The following is a 17,466-nucleotide window of genomic DNA, read 5'->3' as shown; positions in this document are numbered from 1 at the left end:
ATACTTAAATCTAATTTTATTACTGATATAATACTGAAGTGCCGTACTGAGTCACACTGAGGTGAACACGATCCTACCAAATGATGGTCAAGTGTAGCACAAACATTATAATCTGCAGAAGGTTAGTAATAGCACACATGACATAAACTTACATAGTAATTTATTGATGACCTCGGTGGTCTAGCGGTCTAGCACACCGCTTTACGACCAATGGTCGCGAGTTCGATTCCTCACAAATATACACAAATATTTGTGGGTATTATGGGTATCTGATTGATCGTTTGTTGTTGTATAATATTTATGTATGTAGTTACGAAAAAAAATCTATATATTTGTTTCAGTAATCTAGCACCCATAACACAAGCTTTATCTAGCTTAACTTGGGTCTAGATGGCGCTGTGTGAATTGACCCGAGATTATTATTATTATAGTAATACCTATAAGTACAATAATTGGGTGGGTGAGTAGTTAGTATAATTACCCCCCCCCCCCCCCCCCCACTTACCCCCCCCCCCCCCCCCCCCCCCCCCCCCCATAAGTCAATAAAATATTACATAATCCGGTTCTTCCCCAAACAACAGCTGTATGTATGTACATATTGTCACGCCGGCTGATTTAGTAACTACGATTGTATTGATAAGGTCGTGATAATTCGCGGCTCCACCCTAGTTCGTCGGGCGCCGTGCGCCTTGCAGTTGATAATTGTAATTATAATTTGTGAGATATAATCATAAATGCGATTGTAATATCGTAATTGTTTTTACTCATGCCTCTGATAAATTGGTGATAATATGTTAATCATATGTAGATGTTTTCATGCACGCACCTACAGGCTTCTCGTACTACAATCATTAATCATTACGTACTATAAAATAAAGTCGCTGTCGCTGTCCGTCCCTATGTATATCCGTATCCGTAATCTTTAAAACTATGCAACGGATTTTGAAGCGGTTTTTTTAATAGATAGAATGATTCTAGACCCGGGCGAAGCCGGGGCGAGTAGCTAGTAATCTAAATATATATAACTCGAAGGTGACTGACATAGTGATCCATCAACGCACAGCCCAAACCACTGGACGGATCGGGCTGAAATTTGGCATGCAGGCAGATGTTAGGACGTAGGCATCCGCTAAGAAAGGATTTTGATAAATTCCACCCCTAAGGGGATAAAATAAGTAATGAAAGTTTGTATGAAAGTACTGTAAAGCCGCAAAAACTATACCTAATAATAATATTTTTAACGCGAGCGAAGCCGCGGGCAATAGCTAGTAATATTATAAATGTGAAAGTAGGGTTGTTTGTTAAGCTTTCACGCAAAAACTACTGAACTGATCATCATGAAAATATGTACACATGTTCTTAGAGGTATTAAAATGAAAAAATCTATTTTCAAAAAATTAAATATGAATATTTTGCTACTTTAGCGCCATCTAGCAGCTTGACATAATATATTTCTAAAGTATATTTCGTTTTCATGAAAATGTCATTAGTAGTAATATAGTTATATAACGTATTTACATAACCAATTGACATAATATATTTCTAAAATATATTATTAAAAGTGGGTATACTATAATATATAAATATAATATAATAAATAACCCAGGACATTCACACAGCGCCATCTAGTCCTAAATTAAGCTAGCTAAAGCTTGTGTTACGGGTACTAGATAACTGATACAAGTACACAGACTTTTTTTTCCTAAATACATACATATTATACCTAGAAAACACTCAGACCGATACAAACAATCATACTCATGAATACAAATGTTTGTGCCGTGCGAGAAAGTAATATATAAAATAGAACAGAAAATCATTTATTCAAATAAACTTAATTTAAGCACTTTTGAACAGTCATAACAATTTGTTTTTTAACTACCACTCGTTCGGAAAGCTGTCTCATCACAAGAAAAACGAGCAAGAAACTTGTGTGTTGCTCTTTTAAATAATTTTATTGTTACAATACAAACCACCAATTAGCACTAATTCAATTAAATACTAAAAAAGAAAAAATATTGAATACGTTGTATATTCAATATTTTTTCTATTTGAGTACCTTGTAAGTTTACATTTACAAGTCGAAACGTGTGAATATAAAGTAATAATATTCTAGTTAAGTTACAATATTGTATGACATTGATAACAGTTAATGAAAAATGTATACTCACTGACAAATGTCAATATTCATTTAAACGATAAAGCGGCAATGATTGATTAATTTATTGTATATATGAGCAGTCACACGTACCTGATGTGATATCATGGCTGTTGTTCAGTGGATGACAATGTAATGATGCACCCGTCTGTGCTAACGGTTTTCGCTGGCGGGGCACCAGTGGACGATGATGAGTCAGTTCAGTTAACTCATCGTGACAAATTGACCAACAATTTTTCTAAAATATATCGTAGTCTTATTACATCAGCTACCCACCAAAAAGAGTCACGTCAAAATCGGTCCAGCTAGCAATTATTGCAATCATGTGATGTAGGAGCGGATCAAAAGTAATATATATTAAGTAGAAGTGATTGCTTGGCATAACACACAATATTCTACATTGCTTTTGCGAACATGCAAAAAGATATAAATAAATTACACTATTATTCATATTAAATACTAGTATTTCGTCGTGGAAATTAACTTTATTTTTCTAAAATAAAATTAGCTTAAGTTACTTCTTATTATATCAGCTACCTGCCAATAAAAGTCCCATCAAAATCAGTCAAGCCATTTCAGAGCTTAGCCGGAACAAATAGACTGACAGACAAAAAATTTTAAAAAATGTTATTTTGGTGTATGTGCCGTATTTATATTCATATGCATGTAGTAAATAACGGTTATTTCAATATTACAAACAGACACTCCAATTTTATTTATATGTATAGATATATGTTATATATTGTCGTGATATATTTGCAACTGTAGCAATAAGTTGGTGCGTTAACGTCACGGGGTACCATTACGGAAATTTATACGCTACGCTATGCACCCGGGCTCGCGCGAAGTTTTGCTCAATTTCAGGTATCATACCTAATAATATTACAGTATCGTATTTCGCCATTCTGCAAGTTCCTGGGGACGTTATATTGAAGTTACAGTAATAATAATGACTTTTATTGTGCACAGATAACAAATATAACTCTGTGACGTAGTGGTTGCGGTATAGACCCCAAATGCCACGAGTTCGAATTTAGTCGACATGTCAAAAAAATGTATGTAATAATTCATATTTTTTATTTAGAATAGAAAATCATTTATTCAAATAAACTTACATTGAAGCACTTTTGAACAGTCATCACATTTTTTTAATCTACCGCTCATTCGGAAAGCTGTCTCATCACAAGAAGAACAAGCAAGAAACTTGCGTGTTGCTCTTTTAAATAATTTTATTATTACTTTACATTTTTAAGTTTAAGTGTGTGAATACAAACCACCAATTAGCACTAATTCAATTAAATAATCAAATAGAAAAAATATTGAATATATAACCAACTGGTCAAACAATTAATAAGAGGAAATCAGTCATAGTGATTAGAGCAGACCAGTCCCAAAGCAGCACCCGTTCACGATTATGATGGATAAGCCAGCCATCACTGCGCTCAACCATATTTTAGGGAGCCCAATGACCCGGCCCACCACACCGCCACAAGTCTGGACATTTTAGTGAGCATGACTACTCAAAACACTAGACCACGTCAAAGCTACTTACAATTGCCATCTGATAGTTATAGTATTCACATTTTACATAAGAATGCATGCGGCAATCAATACAAAAACCGCTACGCTTTCATATTTCTATAATAATTAAATCAAGAAAGCAATGAGAAAAATAAATCATAACGTTGTATGCTAATAAATTTACTTGACTTACTTTACTCACAGGTAATGGAAATGCCTATAACAAACCTTTCGAATTACTTTTTGATGGATTTGTTTGTTTCATTCCGCTACAATTAGCATGTGTAATCGGAAGCTTGGTTACCGTTACGACCTTCTCTAATGGTGATCAAATTCCGACCGTTATTGAGTCTCCATATTGCGATACATGTTTCTTATAGAGATATTCAGTGAACATACATAGTATCAAATATAATTTACTATGGTTTTTATCACGGTTGCACGTTACACTGTTTATTCAGCAAATGAATTACTACTATCTATATACCGAACTCGACAGTAGGGAAAAATATAAAATTAGAATGTAAAAATTTGACGTTCATAAGCGGCTATAATGTCCTACATGAATAAATGATTTTTGAATTTGAATTTGAATACTAATTTTAAACTTTATGGATCAGACTTTATGGTCTAAAATCAAAGTGCTTAATATTCTACAATGCGGAAAAGATACTCTCCGCACCAGGGATGCGCCCTGGTGCGGAGAGTACGTGGCAGGACCAACAGCATCCTGAGCATAATCGCTGTCAGCTGCACTGTGCGTATGTTAATCACTTCTGTGCTATTTCCAATGGATTTGTACAGCGTTGATTTTTATATTTGTAATGTGAATGTATTTTAATATTAATTATTGGTTTTATTTTTGTGTGTGTATTTTATGTCTGTATATACGTAACGTTAATTATAAGAAATCTGTAATACTAACAAAATGGGCAAGTAAGCCTGATAGTAAATAAATAATTATTATATTATTATTAATAGTTTTGCCTGTGAACGAGGCATCATAAGGTATTGAATAAAGGTCGGATATAGGTTCGAATACTAGTGTTGAAATAAGTATATACAACCAAAATTTATTCAATTAATGACGGTAGGTTCAGCCCTGTTTTGATTTTGTTTTTCGGACTTCACAGCTTCACTGGATGATAGGGGGCGAGTGCAGATGGCACTCCAACCCAAAGGACGGACTTATGGAGCGGCTGAAGGCCAACTCCCGCTTGTCTCAACTTGAACCGTTAGTCAATAATTCTGTTTTACAAAATAATCGTTTGTGTTAAGTAGTTAATAGGAAAAGAGGGCAATGAAGAGTCAACTCTGAAACTACTATGACGATTTCAGATATTCTAGATATTTCTATATTCTAGATCTTAGGACTAAACTAAGTCATCTAATGGCAAACTTAACGAAGCTACAAGTACTACGAGACCTAGACAGCAGATCAACATAGGCGTCAAGTCGTGTTGTTAACACAAAACTGTAATTATATATACAAATATATACTGTTTGATTACAATAATCATTTAATTAAAATTGTTCGATAACGTACAAATTAATTTAATCGGATTTACATAATATAAATATATTACGTGTACATCCAACATTATGAATTGATTACTGAGAACTGATTGTTTTAACTAAATGCCATAAAACCTCGTAAATGTCGATAAGAAACTTGTATACCTACTTCAATAGTTGCTTGTACGTAATGACAAGTTGTCATATTTAAATATAACATAAATTTATTTATTTATTAACTATAAAAACAGTCTCGTAAAAGATAATATACAAATACACACAATTATAAACACTAATTACACAAGAAAAACAAAAGAGAAAAAAAAAACAATAATAATAATAATACCTAATCTCCATTTAACATACTACAATAATCTACTGCTCCTGTCCAACGTAATGACAAGTTGTTGAGTAGACTCAATGCCAGAGAAGTATTTAAATATAAACAAGTTTCGTCTTCTTGTTTGTACGTAGTTATTGTTATAACTACTCGCCCCGGCTTCGCACGGGTATACATATATAAATTTTATACATAAATATATATAAACCTTCCTCTAGAATAGCTCTATTTATTAAAAAGACCGCTTCAAAATCCGTCGCGTAGTTTTAAAGATTTAAGCATACTTAGGGACGGACAGACAGCGGCAGCGACTACGTTTTATACACACACATAACTACATAGTATTTACTATAGTTAGTTATGCCGTCAGTAATATTAAATGAAAATATATAATAGAAATGCTTGTAGAGACGTTTATTATAGCGAGTGCAGTGACAGGAGTGAAATAAAAAAAATATAGAACACTCATATTTTAAATATAATAATTGATAAATTTAAACTGTGTTTTATATTTGACCCTAATAAATTAGTGCCGGTTGGTAGTTTGTATTCACGCGTTTCGACTTGTAAAATGTGAACTTACAAGGATTGTTTAAAAGAGCAACACACGATTTTCTTGCTCATTCTTCTTGTGATGAGATACTTTCCGAATTAGCGGTAAAAATGACTATTCAAAAGTGCATAAACTAAGTTTATTTGAACAAATTACATTGCACTGAATAAAATATTTTTCTTTCTTTCTTTCTTTCTTTCTTTCAAATAATTTTCTATTCTATTCTATTCTAGAATATATAAAACTGCCAGTGATTCTCATAGTAAGTATAACACGGTCAATAATATCACGACGAAACTATAGATTTTGGAATCAAATCAGTGCTTATATTAAGTTCATTTGAATAAAGATTATTTATATTTTTATTTAGAGACATTATGTAATGATTTTAATATTTTTAACTAGCTACTTGCCTCGGCTTCGCACGGGTATACGTGTATTATATATAAAAACCGTCCTCTGGAATTATTTACTATTTACCAAAAAAATCGCTTCAAAATCCGGTGAGTAGTTTTAAAGATTGATTTAAGCATACATAGGGATAGACAGCGACAGCGACTTTATTTTATACTATGTAATGATACTGATGATAATGATGTTGATGATGTTGATGATGATGATGATGATGATGATGATGATGACTAAAATCACTAACACTAGACTTCTCAGTACCCAATGCGCGCGATATCTAGATATCTAGGTTTCTACTAACTGCAGTGGTTGTGATAAACCTTTTAGTATTAATAATACAATTACTTTTGAAGTAAATATTTAATTAACTTAATCTAAAAACAGTTTCTGGGAACTACGCGCGTGGTATCTGGTAGATATCACATTATATAAGTTCATGATAGAATTACTGCTACGTGTGTTATTGAAATAAATATTATCATTACAATTGACACATATTGTTATACTGTAATTAGGATATTGAGTTAAATAATACAATCTGCAAGAATAAACATTTATATCAATAGTAATAATAATAATAATAATCTCAGGACAATTCACACAGCGCCATAACCCAAGTTAAGCTATCTTGTGTTATGGGTCCTAGACAACTGATACATATACATAGATATTTTTTTTTTTCGTAAATACATACATATTATACATAGAAAATACCCAGACCGATACAAACAATCATACTCGTGAATACAATTGTTTGTGCCGTGCGAGGAATCGAACCCGCGACCATCGGACGGAAAGCGGGTCTGTAGACCACCGAGGTCGTCAAAATATTATACATCCGAAAGTAACGCTGTCTGTCTCGCTTTCACGCAAAAACTACTGAACCGATTAAAATAAAATTTGTTACGCAGATAGTCTAAACCCTGAGAAATAACATAGGCTACTTTAAATTACGAAATAAGGGTTGTAAGGGATCGAAAGGGGAGATGAAAGTTTGTATAAAAATCATAACTTTTGAAGCTAGAACGATGAAACATGTCTTTTTTAGCTTTTTGGTTTAGATCGTAGAATATTTTCTTTATTCCGTCAAGGTCACTGTAACATGCGGACAAAGTTGCGGGCCCAGATAGTGTCTTAGAAAACACTTTCTTTGTAAAAAAAGGTAATTATAAAATTGAAGAGTTTATAAATGATAATAATATTTTTATACACAAATTCAAACTTAAAATTCATAACGCTTATAATATAGATATATAAACCGTTATCCGTATAGTTAAAAAAACCGTTAGCGCAAGCGGGTGCACCATATCATCCATAAAAAAAATCATACTCATGAATACAAATGTTTGTAGAATCGAATCTGCATTTGCATGATCACAGTCGTCCAATTATAACATGCGGTTCATAAGGAATAGATAATATTATCCTCATTCTAACAGGTGCACCAGCATTAGTTTCCATTACAAATTGATTGAAAAACAGCAACCAGCTGACAAACTCCCCGGGAGTGTTCGGGCGTGCGGTCGTAGGTACAGGTGCATCTGTGACCTACATTTTTTCCAAGTCGAGCAAAACACCTGATCTTATCAATCATATTTATATATAGAGATAACTGTGCATTAGTATCGTGAATATTGAATCGTCGTTTCGCAAGTGAATTCTTAGTATATAACTATTTGCATTGCGATAGGATACGAGTGCGGTGTGTTTGCTTTCAGATTATTCTAGTTATACGAGAAATATATGAGAAATAATCTAAGGTCATACCGAGTTATGTAAATTTATACATTTCAAAGCTACATACCTGTATTTTATATTGAATAGTTATGTTTTTATCGTATTTGTAATCGGAATAATGATTCAACCGAGATGAAGGAAATTCGATTGGTGCATATTTTAAACATAATTTCTTATTATTTTTATATTCTAAATGCTTATTTAGCTGTTATGTATGGGAGGAGGTTGGATTCATGCTCTTTTAGAAACGTTGGATAATATATTTAGATATTTAATATATAATCAAATTTTATACAAATTCTAATTCGGAAATTATTTATTCATGTAGGATATTTTATATGATTATAATTTTTATTTTTTCCCTACCGTCCACTTCAGTATATAGAAACCAATTGAGAAGAACTGGCAAGAAACTCAATTGAATTACTTTTTTTTATACAATCAGTGTATGAAATGAGCAAATAAATATCAATAAATCATGAGAGTCAAAATACTAAATCAACTAGTAGTCTCAACTTCGCATGAGTTATCTGAATCTGATGTTGTTTTTAATAGTATACATCCCATATAATCTATGGGACAAAATTACCTATAGATATATAGACAGATTAAATATTGTTATGTATCAACGTTCAAAGAGTGTGATGGAAGATCGTGGAAAGTGGCAAGAGCTTCACCAATAAGAGCATCGCTCTTAAATTATGAACGAACTAGCTGTTACCGCGACTTCGTCCGCGTGGAATTTACTTTATTTTTCTAAAATAAAAGTAGCTTAAAGAACTAAAAATTATTTTGTTCGTCTTAATTTATCCGTTCTATTAGGTACTGATAGGTTCAAACTAATACATTTACATCCTGCATCATCCCTTATTTTATCCCCATGGGGGTTGAATTTATCAAAATCCTATTTAAGCGAACGTCTTCATCATAGTAGCTCCAATCTTTAATTTCAGTTCTTAAATCGTTTAATATGTTTTTTTATTTTATCCATTACTACATACATGTATACTGTATTATATATATATATATATAAACCTTCCTCTTGAATAACCTTAACCTTCCTATTAAAAATAACCGCTTCAAAATCCGTTGCGTAGTTTTAAAGATTTAAGCATACATAGGGACAGACAGCGACAGCGACTTTGCTTTATACAATTTAACGATTTCCTCATCATTTAGATTTATTCATTTCGTTCGCAAAATTTCGTAAAAACGTGAACACTCCACTTTGAATTATGAAATAAAATCACGTACTATCAATGTTTGTATACACAGATAAGACGCATTCCCTTCTAATCTAAAATAGAACACCTAAGTACGGTCTGTAGGTGTGTTTGTATGTATCGAGATTACTCCAAGAACGAGCGATGATGCTGACTCACACCGAGATGGTGGGTACAAGCAGACCGGTCGTATTGACATCGTATTGTGAGATTTTTTATCCAACACCAATGTTGGCGAAACTTCGAAAGTCAACGTAATGTCTTTATGTGTTCGTGTCACTTCAGTTTAACTGTCTCATTAATAAAATATTGTTAGTAAACACTGACAAGTTATACTGAGATCATTACATAAATTATAGGAAATTTTTAATTAATCATCATCATTACATAGTATAAAACAAAGTCGCTGTCGCTGTCTGTCCCTATGTATGCTTAAACCTTTAAAACTACGCAACGGATTTTGAAGCGGCCATTTTTAATAGATAGAGTGATTCAAGAGGAAGGTTTATATGTATAATACATATACACCCGTTCAAAAGCCGCGGCGAGTAGCTAGTATTATATGTAATAACTAGCTTTTGCCCGCGGCTTCGCTCGCCTTGGAAAGGGGTGGAATATATCAAGATCCTTTCTTAGGGTATGCCTACGTCATAATAGCTATATGCATGCAAAGTCTCAGCCCGATCGGTTTAAAATTGACAAAGTTTCATACGAACTTTCATCTCCTATTTTATCACTTTGGTGGTAGAATTAATCAAATTCCTTTCTTAGCGGATACCTACGTCATAACATCATGTAGGTAACATGCCAAATTTCAGCCCGATCCGTCCAGTGGTTTGGGTTGTGCGTTGATAGATCACTATGTCAGTCACTTTTGAGTTATATATATTATAGTTAGTTATATATATATATATATATAATAATAATAACCCTAGACAATTCACACAACGTCATGTAATCATGTAGTTTTATGGATACTAGATAACTGAGAAAAATACTAAGATACGGGTATTTTTAAATACATACATAATGTACATAGAAATTTAAAACTAATAAAACTGATTTATATGACATTTTAACCACTTATAATTGTCAAGTTTTTATGTATTATTTATATTATTAACCGGGTCTTAACACGAACTAATTTTATGTCAAACTAGCTGATCCCGCGACTTCGTCCGCGTAGAATTTAACTTTATTTTTCTAAAATAAAAGTAGCCTAAGTTACTCATTATATCAGGTACCTGCGTCCGTCCGTCCCGTCAAAATCGGTCCAGTCATTTCAGAGATTAGCCGGAACAAACAGACCGACAGATAGACAGACAAAAATTGTAAAAAATGTTATTTTGGTGTACTTATATTCATATGCATGTAGTAAAAAACGGTTATTTCGATATTACAAACAGACACTCCAATTTTATTTATATGTATAGATGTATAGATAAACGTATTTACCTCTCTCGACGCTTCCACTAAGTTGCACTAGCCGTGGTCACGAGCTGACTCGGTTAACAATATAAACACGAAAGTTAAAAAAAAAGTTGTTTGTATTAATGTTTTTTTCCTACCTTACAAACAACCATACTCATGAATACACACGTTTGTATCATGCGAGGAATCGAAGCTGCGACTATCGTAAGTAAGCCACTGTACTAAACCACCGAGACATCAATGTGAAGAAAGTAAATATTGAGAGATTTCATAAAACAACATATACATTTTTTATATATTATTATAATATGTAATATTGATATTGAATTAATAATTTGCATAACTTCTTGACTGGAATTATATCTATCTATGTTGGAAAACGAGGTAGATAAAATGTTTTTAAAATTTTAACTTCCTGGCCATTTCCTGTGATAACATGAGTTTCTAAGAGTTGTGAATATATTACAAATATTTACATATTTATTGATAGGTATCTAATATTTTATTGGTTGTTTAAGTAAATCAATATTCATTTAAAAGAGCAACACACAAGTTTCTTGCTCATTCTTCTTGTGATTAATCTGCATTCCGAATAAGCGGTAGAATTAAAAAACTTGACTATTCAAACTAGCTGTACACGCGAATTCTTCCGCATGGAATTTAACTTTAAAATAAAAGTTAGGCTACTTTACTCTTTATAACATCAGCTACCTGCCAAAAAAAGTCCCATCAAAATCGGTCTAGCCATTTCAGAGATTAACCGGAACAAACAGACAGGTAAAAACTATAAAAAATGTGATTTTGGTGTATGTACCGTATTTATATTCATATGCATGTAGTAAAAGACGGTTATTTAAATATCATAAACAGATAGTTCAATTTTATTTATATGTATAGATAAAAAGAACAAAATTATTAATGCGCGCCTGTACTATAAAGTACCAAGTTCGTGATATGAATATAATATATAATATCCCTAATATATAAACATAATTTACTCAAACAGATATAAGTATAAAATGGCGATAACCATCATAAAGATATACAAAGATATATGAGTATGTAAATGTAATAACATTGGTGGAAGTTATCTTCAAGCTGAAATCTTAGCTAATTAAATGAAATGAACATTCATTGGACGACTGGACACGTGTAGCATTATCTTATAACTTAAATTAACAATAAATTAAATTGTGATTATTGCATTCTGATATAGGTAAGTTAATTAAGTTTGTTTGTAATATTGAAATAACCGTATTTTACTATATGCATATGAATATAAATATGGTACGTACACCAAAATAACATTTTTTTAAATTTTTGCCTGCCTGTTTGTTCCGGCTAATCTCTGAAATAGTTGGACCGATTTTGACGAAACTTTTTTTAGCAGGTAGCTGCTGTAATAAGGTGTAGTAACTTAGGCTACTTTTATTTTAAGAAAATAAAGTTAAATTCCACGCAGACGAAGTCGCCGTTACAGCTAGTGTCTAATATAATACATAATTAGTAATAAACATAATAAAATAAGCTTTTTAATTTCTTTATCATTAAAATATCCTTATCTAGGATACGCATGGAATTTTATGAATAATTCAACGTGCGGGTGCCGGGTCATAGTGTGTCAGAGACCGAAACTCCCAGCAGTTCCCAGGACTTGTGACCCGGGTGTAGGTTTAGGGAAATTAGGGATAATATGGTGAGCACCAGCATATGCCATTACATTTTTGTCAAAAAATAATTTAATCAATAGTCATAATGTTTAGGTCATGCTCACTAAAATATGGTGAGCGCAGTGATCGCTGGCGTTCGTCATACTCGTGAACAAGTGCTGCTTGTAGGGACTGATCTGCTCTTATCACTACGACTGATTTAATCTTATTCTATATTTATATTTGACCCAAATAAATTAGTGCTGGTTGGTAGTTTGTATTCACACGTTTCGTAAAATGTTTACAAGGATTATTTAAAAGAGCAACACACAAGTTTCTTGCTCGTTTTTCTTGTGATGAGACAGTTTTCCGAATGAGTGGTAAGTATAAAAAATTGTTATGACTATTTAAAAGTGCTTAAATTTAGTTTATTTCAATAATATATTTTCTATTCCATTTGTTAACTGTGCATTACATACCTATATTGAATTACATTTATTTCATACATTTTGATACAAATATACAATTTGTTTATTTAGATATACATTGGAAACGAAAGAAGAGAAAATAGAGGCAGCATTCAACTGATTCCTACATTCGTAAGTACATCAGGTAACTTAATTTGCAGCTCTACATTCACGTCTCCGTGGCAACGCAACTGATAACTTATATCATTGTGTTAGCGAATGTATCACATTTTTTTTTTTTATTATTTATTGCACTATAAAGAGTGTACAAGAGGTAAGCTTAATACCATATAGCATTTTCTACCAGCTAACTTTTGGGTAGAGCTAGAAAGCGTTGTAGGGCAGTAATGGCGAAAATTTGTGATAATAATAATATAATATATAAATAACTAAACAAAATCTATGTACATATGTAATTTATGTTATGTAAATATAATATATACTAATAGAAATACATAAATTACACAGAATAAATATAAATATGCTAAATATAGTCGAAAGTACGTACTTAGCTCACCGCCGAACAGTTAAAAGTCATTTTGACGACTCAACAGATAATTAAATAGATTCCTTTTAAAAATGGGCTTACTCGGTGCTCTGCACAGGTCTACAGCATATCTTATATTATGACCAGAGTGGAATACAGGTATCAAATTCTAAATTGTCACTTAAATCTAAAATTCCCGTCGGTTTTCCTTCCTGGCTCTAGTTTATAGTGTGTTCATTTTTTATATATAATAACTAGCTTTTGGCCGCGGCTTCGCTCGCGTTAATTTATCCCCTTAGGGGGTGGAATTTATCAAAATCCTTTCTTAGGGTATGCCAACGTCATAGTAGCTTTATGCATGCAAAGTCTCAGCCCGATCGGTATAAAATTGACAAAGTTTCATACAAACTTTCATCCCCTATTTTATTCCTTTGGGGGTAGAATTAATCAAAATCCTTTCTTCGTCATAACATCTACCTGCATGCCAAATTTCAGCCCGATCCGTCCAGTGGTTTGGGCTGTGCGTTGATAGATCACTATGTCAGTCACCTTTGAGTTATATATATTTAGATAGGCTACTATTATTTTAGAAAAAATCTTTTATTTTAGAAATATAAAGTTATATTTCACGCGGACGAAGTCACGGAAACAGCTAGTTCATAATAAAATAGCAAATTTTTGTCGTCAATCCCATATAGTCTGCAACGATTGATTTATTGTCGCCAATGATTAGCTAATCGGTTTGAATGTGTCATACATTGCCATAGTGTAACATATTCAACAATTGGTTTACGTTTAAAAGAACCCGGGACAAATACGTCTATATTAATTGTAATATAATTGTAATTATATAACTGACTAGCGGTTCCCGCGACTTCGTCCGCGTGGAACTTTATTTTATTAAAATAAAAGATTTTTCTAAAATAAAAGTCGCCTAAGTTACTTCTTATTACATCAGCTACTTGCCAAAAAAACTCCCGTCATAATTGGTGCAGCCATTTCTGAGATTATTTGGAACAAACAGGCCACAACACAGACAAAAATTGTAAAAAATGTTATTTTGGTATATATATTCATATGCATGTAGTAAAAAACGGTTATTTCAATATTACAAACAGACACTCCAATTTTATTTATATGTATGTATAGATGTATAGATTTAAGTAAGCGATTCAACTTTCGAGTTAGCATCAAGTTTTCATATCTCCGAACTTAGTTATCTTTAATTAAATATTGCAATCAGAAAGTTTCTGTTAAAATACTCTAATATTTATAGTAAATGTATGTTTGATATTATAATTTTAGAAATTAATATCATCATTACATAGTATAAAACAAAGTCGCTGTAGCTGTCTGTCCCTATGTATGCTTAAATCTTTAAAACAACGCAACGGATTTTGAAGCGGTTTTTTTAATAGATAGAGTGATTCAAGAGGAAGGTATTACATGTACACCCGTGCGAAGCCGGGGTGGGTAGGTAGTTAATAATAAATAAAAAATAAAAATATGTTTTATTTAATAAATGTACCAATGTTCATATGTCCATAAGTAATCTTTTATTTTTACATGAGAATGTATATAATAATACGTTTAAACAGTGCTTTGTATTGTTTTAAACTTGACGCGATCATTATTTATATGTATAATTAGTAAAAATCACGGGATCTTACCACGTTTTATATTTATTGAGTTCCCAATATTTCGGCAGTGTTTCAACCACCATAATCACGGGTAAACTGACGAAATATCAGGAACTCAATGAGTAAATATAAAAGAAAGAAAGAAAGAAAGAAAGAAAGAAAGAAAAAAAGAAAGAAAAAAAGAAAGAAAGAAAGAAAGAAAGAACGAAAGAAAGAAAGAAAGAAAGAAAGAAAGAAAGAAAGAAAGAAAGAAAGAAAGAAAGAAAGAAAGAAAGAAAGAAAGAAAGAAAGAAAGAAAGAAAGAAAGAAAGAAAGATAAAAGAAAGAAAGAAAGAAAAGAAAGAAAGAAAGAAAGAAAGAAAGAAAGAAAGAAAGAAAGAAAGAAAGGAAGAAAGAAAGAAAGAAAAAAGAAAGAAAATAAAACTTGGTAAGATCCCGATATTTTTACTAATTAACAGTGCTATGTCATTCGGGAGCTATCAGAAATTGAAAAAGCACTGCTTTAGTATAAATATTTCTCCGTCAAGGAGAGCTATTGTAATAAAACATATATAAATATTACTGCACATTAACAATATGATATGTTCATTGCAATATACAGCACTACACTAATATTTATTAATCATATGTATGACTCGTAAATTAAACATGTATAATCTCGCACGTACGTCATTTTAACTGAAAAAATATACACCGCGCTGAAAAACTACAGCAATTAACATATAAAACTGAAATTATAAAGTTAATAGAAAATTATTGAAATACCTGACTTAGATCCATGCTCGAGAATGCAGCTGGAAATGCAAATAGTCCAGGGAGCACAACACTGTAATCACACGATATCGCGGTAAACGTACTTGGTTATCACAATATGTTTCTACGACGGCGACGGTAACGGCGACGCCGGAGAGTGGCGGCCGCGGAGTAGCAGCCGTGACTGCCGACCTCATCCTGCCGCTTGTCCCGCGTGACGTCACCACGTCACTTGTCAGGAATAGATATCACGACCCGATGGGTGCGCCGGGAGCCGCACTTACCATAGTTGTGTTGTTACGATTATTTATATCTTGATAACAAATATATTTTTCAGTTAAACTGAGTGTTACCTACATATTCAATACGAGCTTTTGCCCGCGGCTTCGCTCGCGTTAATTTATCCCCTTAGGGGTGGAATTTATCAAAATGCTTACGTCATAGTAGATTTATGCACGCAAAGTCTCAGCCCGATCGGTTTAAAATTGACAAAGTTTCATACAAATTTTCATCCCCTATTTGATCCCCTTGGGGGTAGAATTAATCAAAATCCTTTCTTAGCGGATGCCTACGTCATAACATCTACCTGCATGCCAAATTTCAGCCCGATCCGACCAGTGGTTTGGGCTGTGCGTTGATAGATCACTACGTCAGTCACCTTTGAGTTATATATATTATATTTATATATACATATGTAGGTTAACTTTTTTTAATACGTTGTTAGCATCATTATCATCATCATTACATAGTATAAAGCAAAGTCGCTATCGCTGTCTGTCCCTATGTATAAATCTTTAAAACTACGCAACGAATTTTGAGGTGGTTTTTCCTTTTAATAGGTAGAGTGATTCAAGATGAAGGTATTTATATATAATACATGTACACCCATGCGAAGCCGGGGCGTGTAACTAGTGACGCAATGAACATGGTTAATGTAATATTTAGACTGTACTTGTGTAATGTCTATGCATTTATTATTTAAAAAGTAAACTCTCCTTTTAATATAGAATAGATAATACTAATATATACGATCACTTCGGTGGTCTAACGGTTTAACATACTGCCTTACTTCCGATGATCGCGGGTTCGATTCCTCGCACGGCTCAAATCATGAGTCAAATCATTCATTAGTATGATTGTATCGGTCTGGGCGTGTTGTACGTAAACGCGTTCTGGGTGAAGTACTAGTCTTAACAGACATTGAGATTATCTTCTGGAAATTTATATTAATTCATTCACAAAAAGAAAAACTGTTTGAGTACAGTTACTGCAATTAAAGATATAAGACACTGCATCGAGACGCAGTGATAATGAGTAGATACTTATAATAAGGGACTGTAATCGACGCTAATTTATAAAAGATAATTGTAAATGAACCAGTTAACAATGCAGATAACTCTATAGCTGACACTGAATCATAATGTAAAGCGTCCATGTAATAAACATGATGATAACCAGGGCCGTCTCTCACCTACTAGAGGCCCTGCGCACATTAGGATCATGGGGCCCCTATGACTATGGTAATAAAGCACTATTTTGGTAGAATAGACAAAGAACATGTGCAAAATTATAGCTTTATTT

General features: G+C 32.7%; 1 protein-coding gene across 1 annotated transcript in view; it reads right to left on the bottom strand.

Annotated features, from left to right (window-relative positions):
- The window catches only part of LOC131849383 (POU domain, class 2, transcription factor 3L-like), a 235,557-nt gene extending 219,508 nt beyond the window's left edge, over positions 1 to 16,049 (bottom strand). The window contains exon 1 of the mRNA XM_059199451.1: positions 15,898 to 16,049. Coding sequence (XP_059055434.1) covers positions 15,898 to 15,912 — 15 coding nt within the window. The 5' untranslated portion in view covers positions 15,913 to 16,049. The remainder of the gene's footprint in view (positions 1 to 15,897) is intronic.
- Between the last annotated feature and the right edge of the window lie 1,417 nt (positions 16,050 to 17,466).

This window comes from Achroia grisella, unplaced genomic scaffold, assembly GCF_030625045.1.
Source record: "Achroia grisella isolate CSIRO2021 unplaced genomic scaffold, CSIRO_AGI_Agris_v1 utg642, whole genome shotgun sequence".
NCBI lineage: Eukaryota > Metazoa > Arthropoda > Insecta > Lepidoptera > Pyralidae > Achroia > Achroia grisella.
This window is presented reverse-complemented; position numbering and strand designations above follow the sequence as displayed.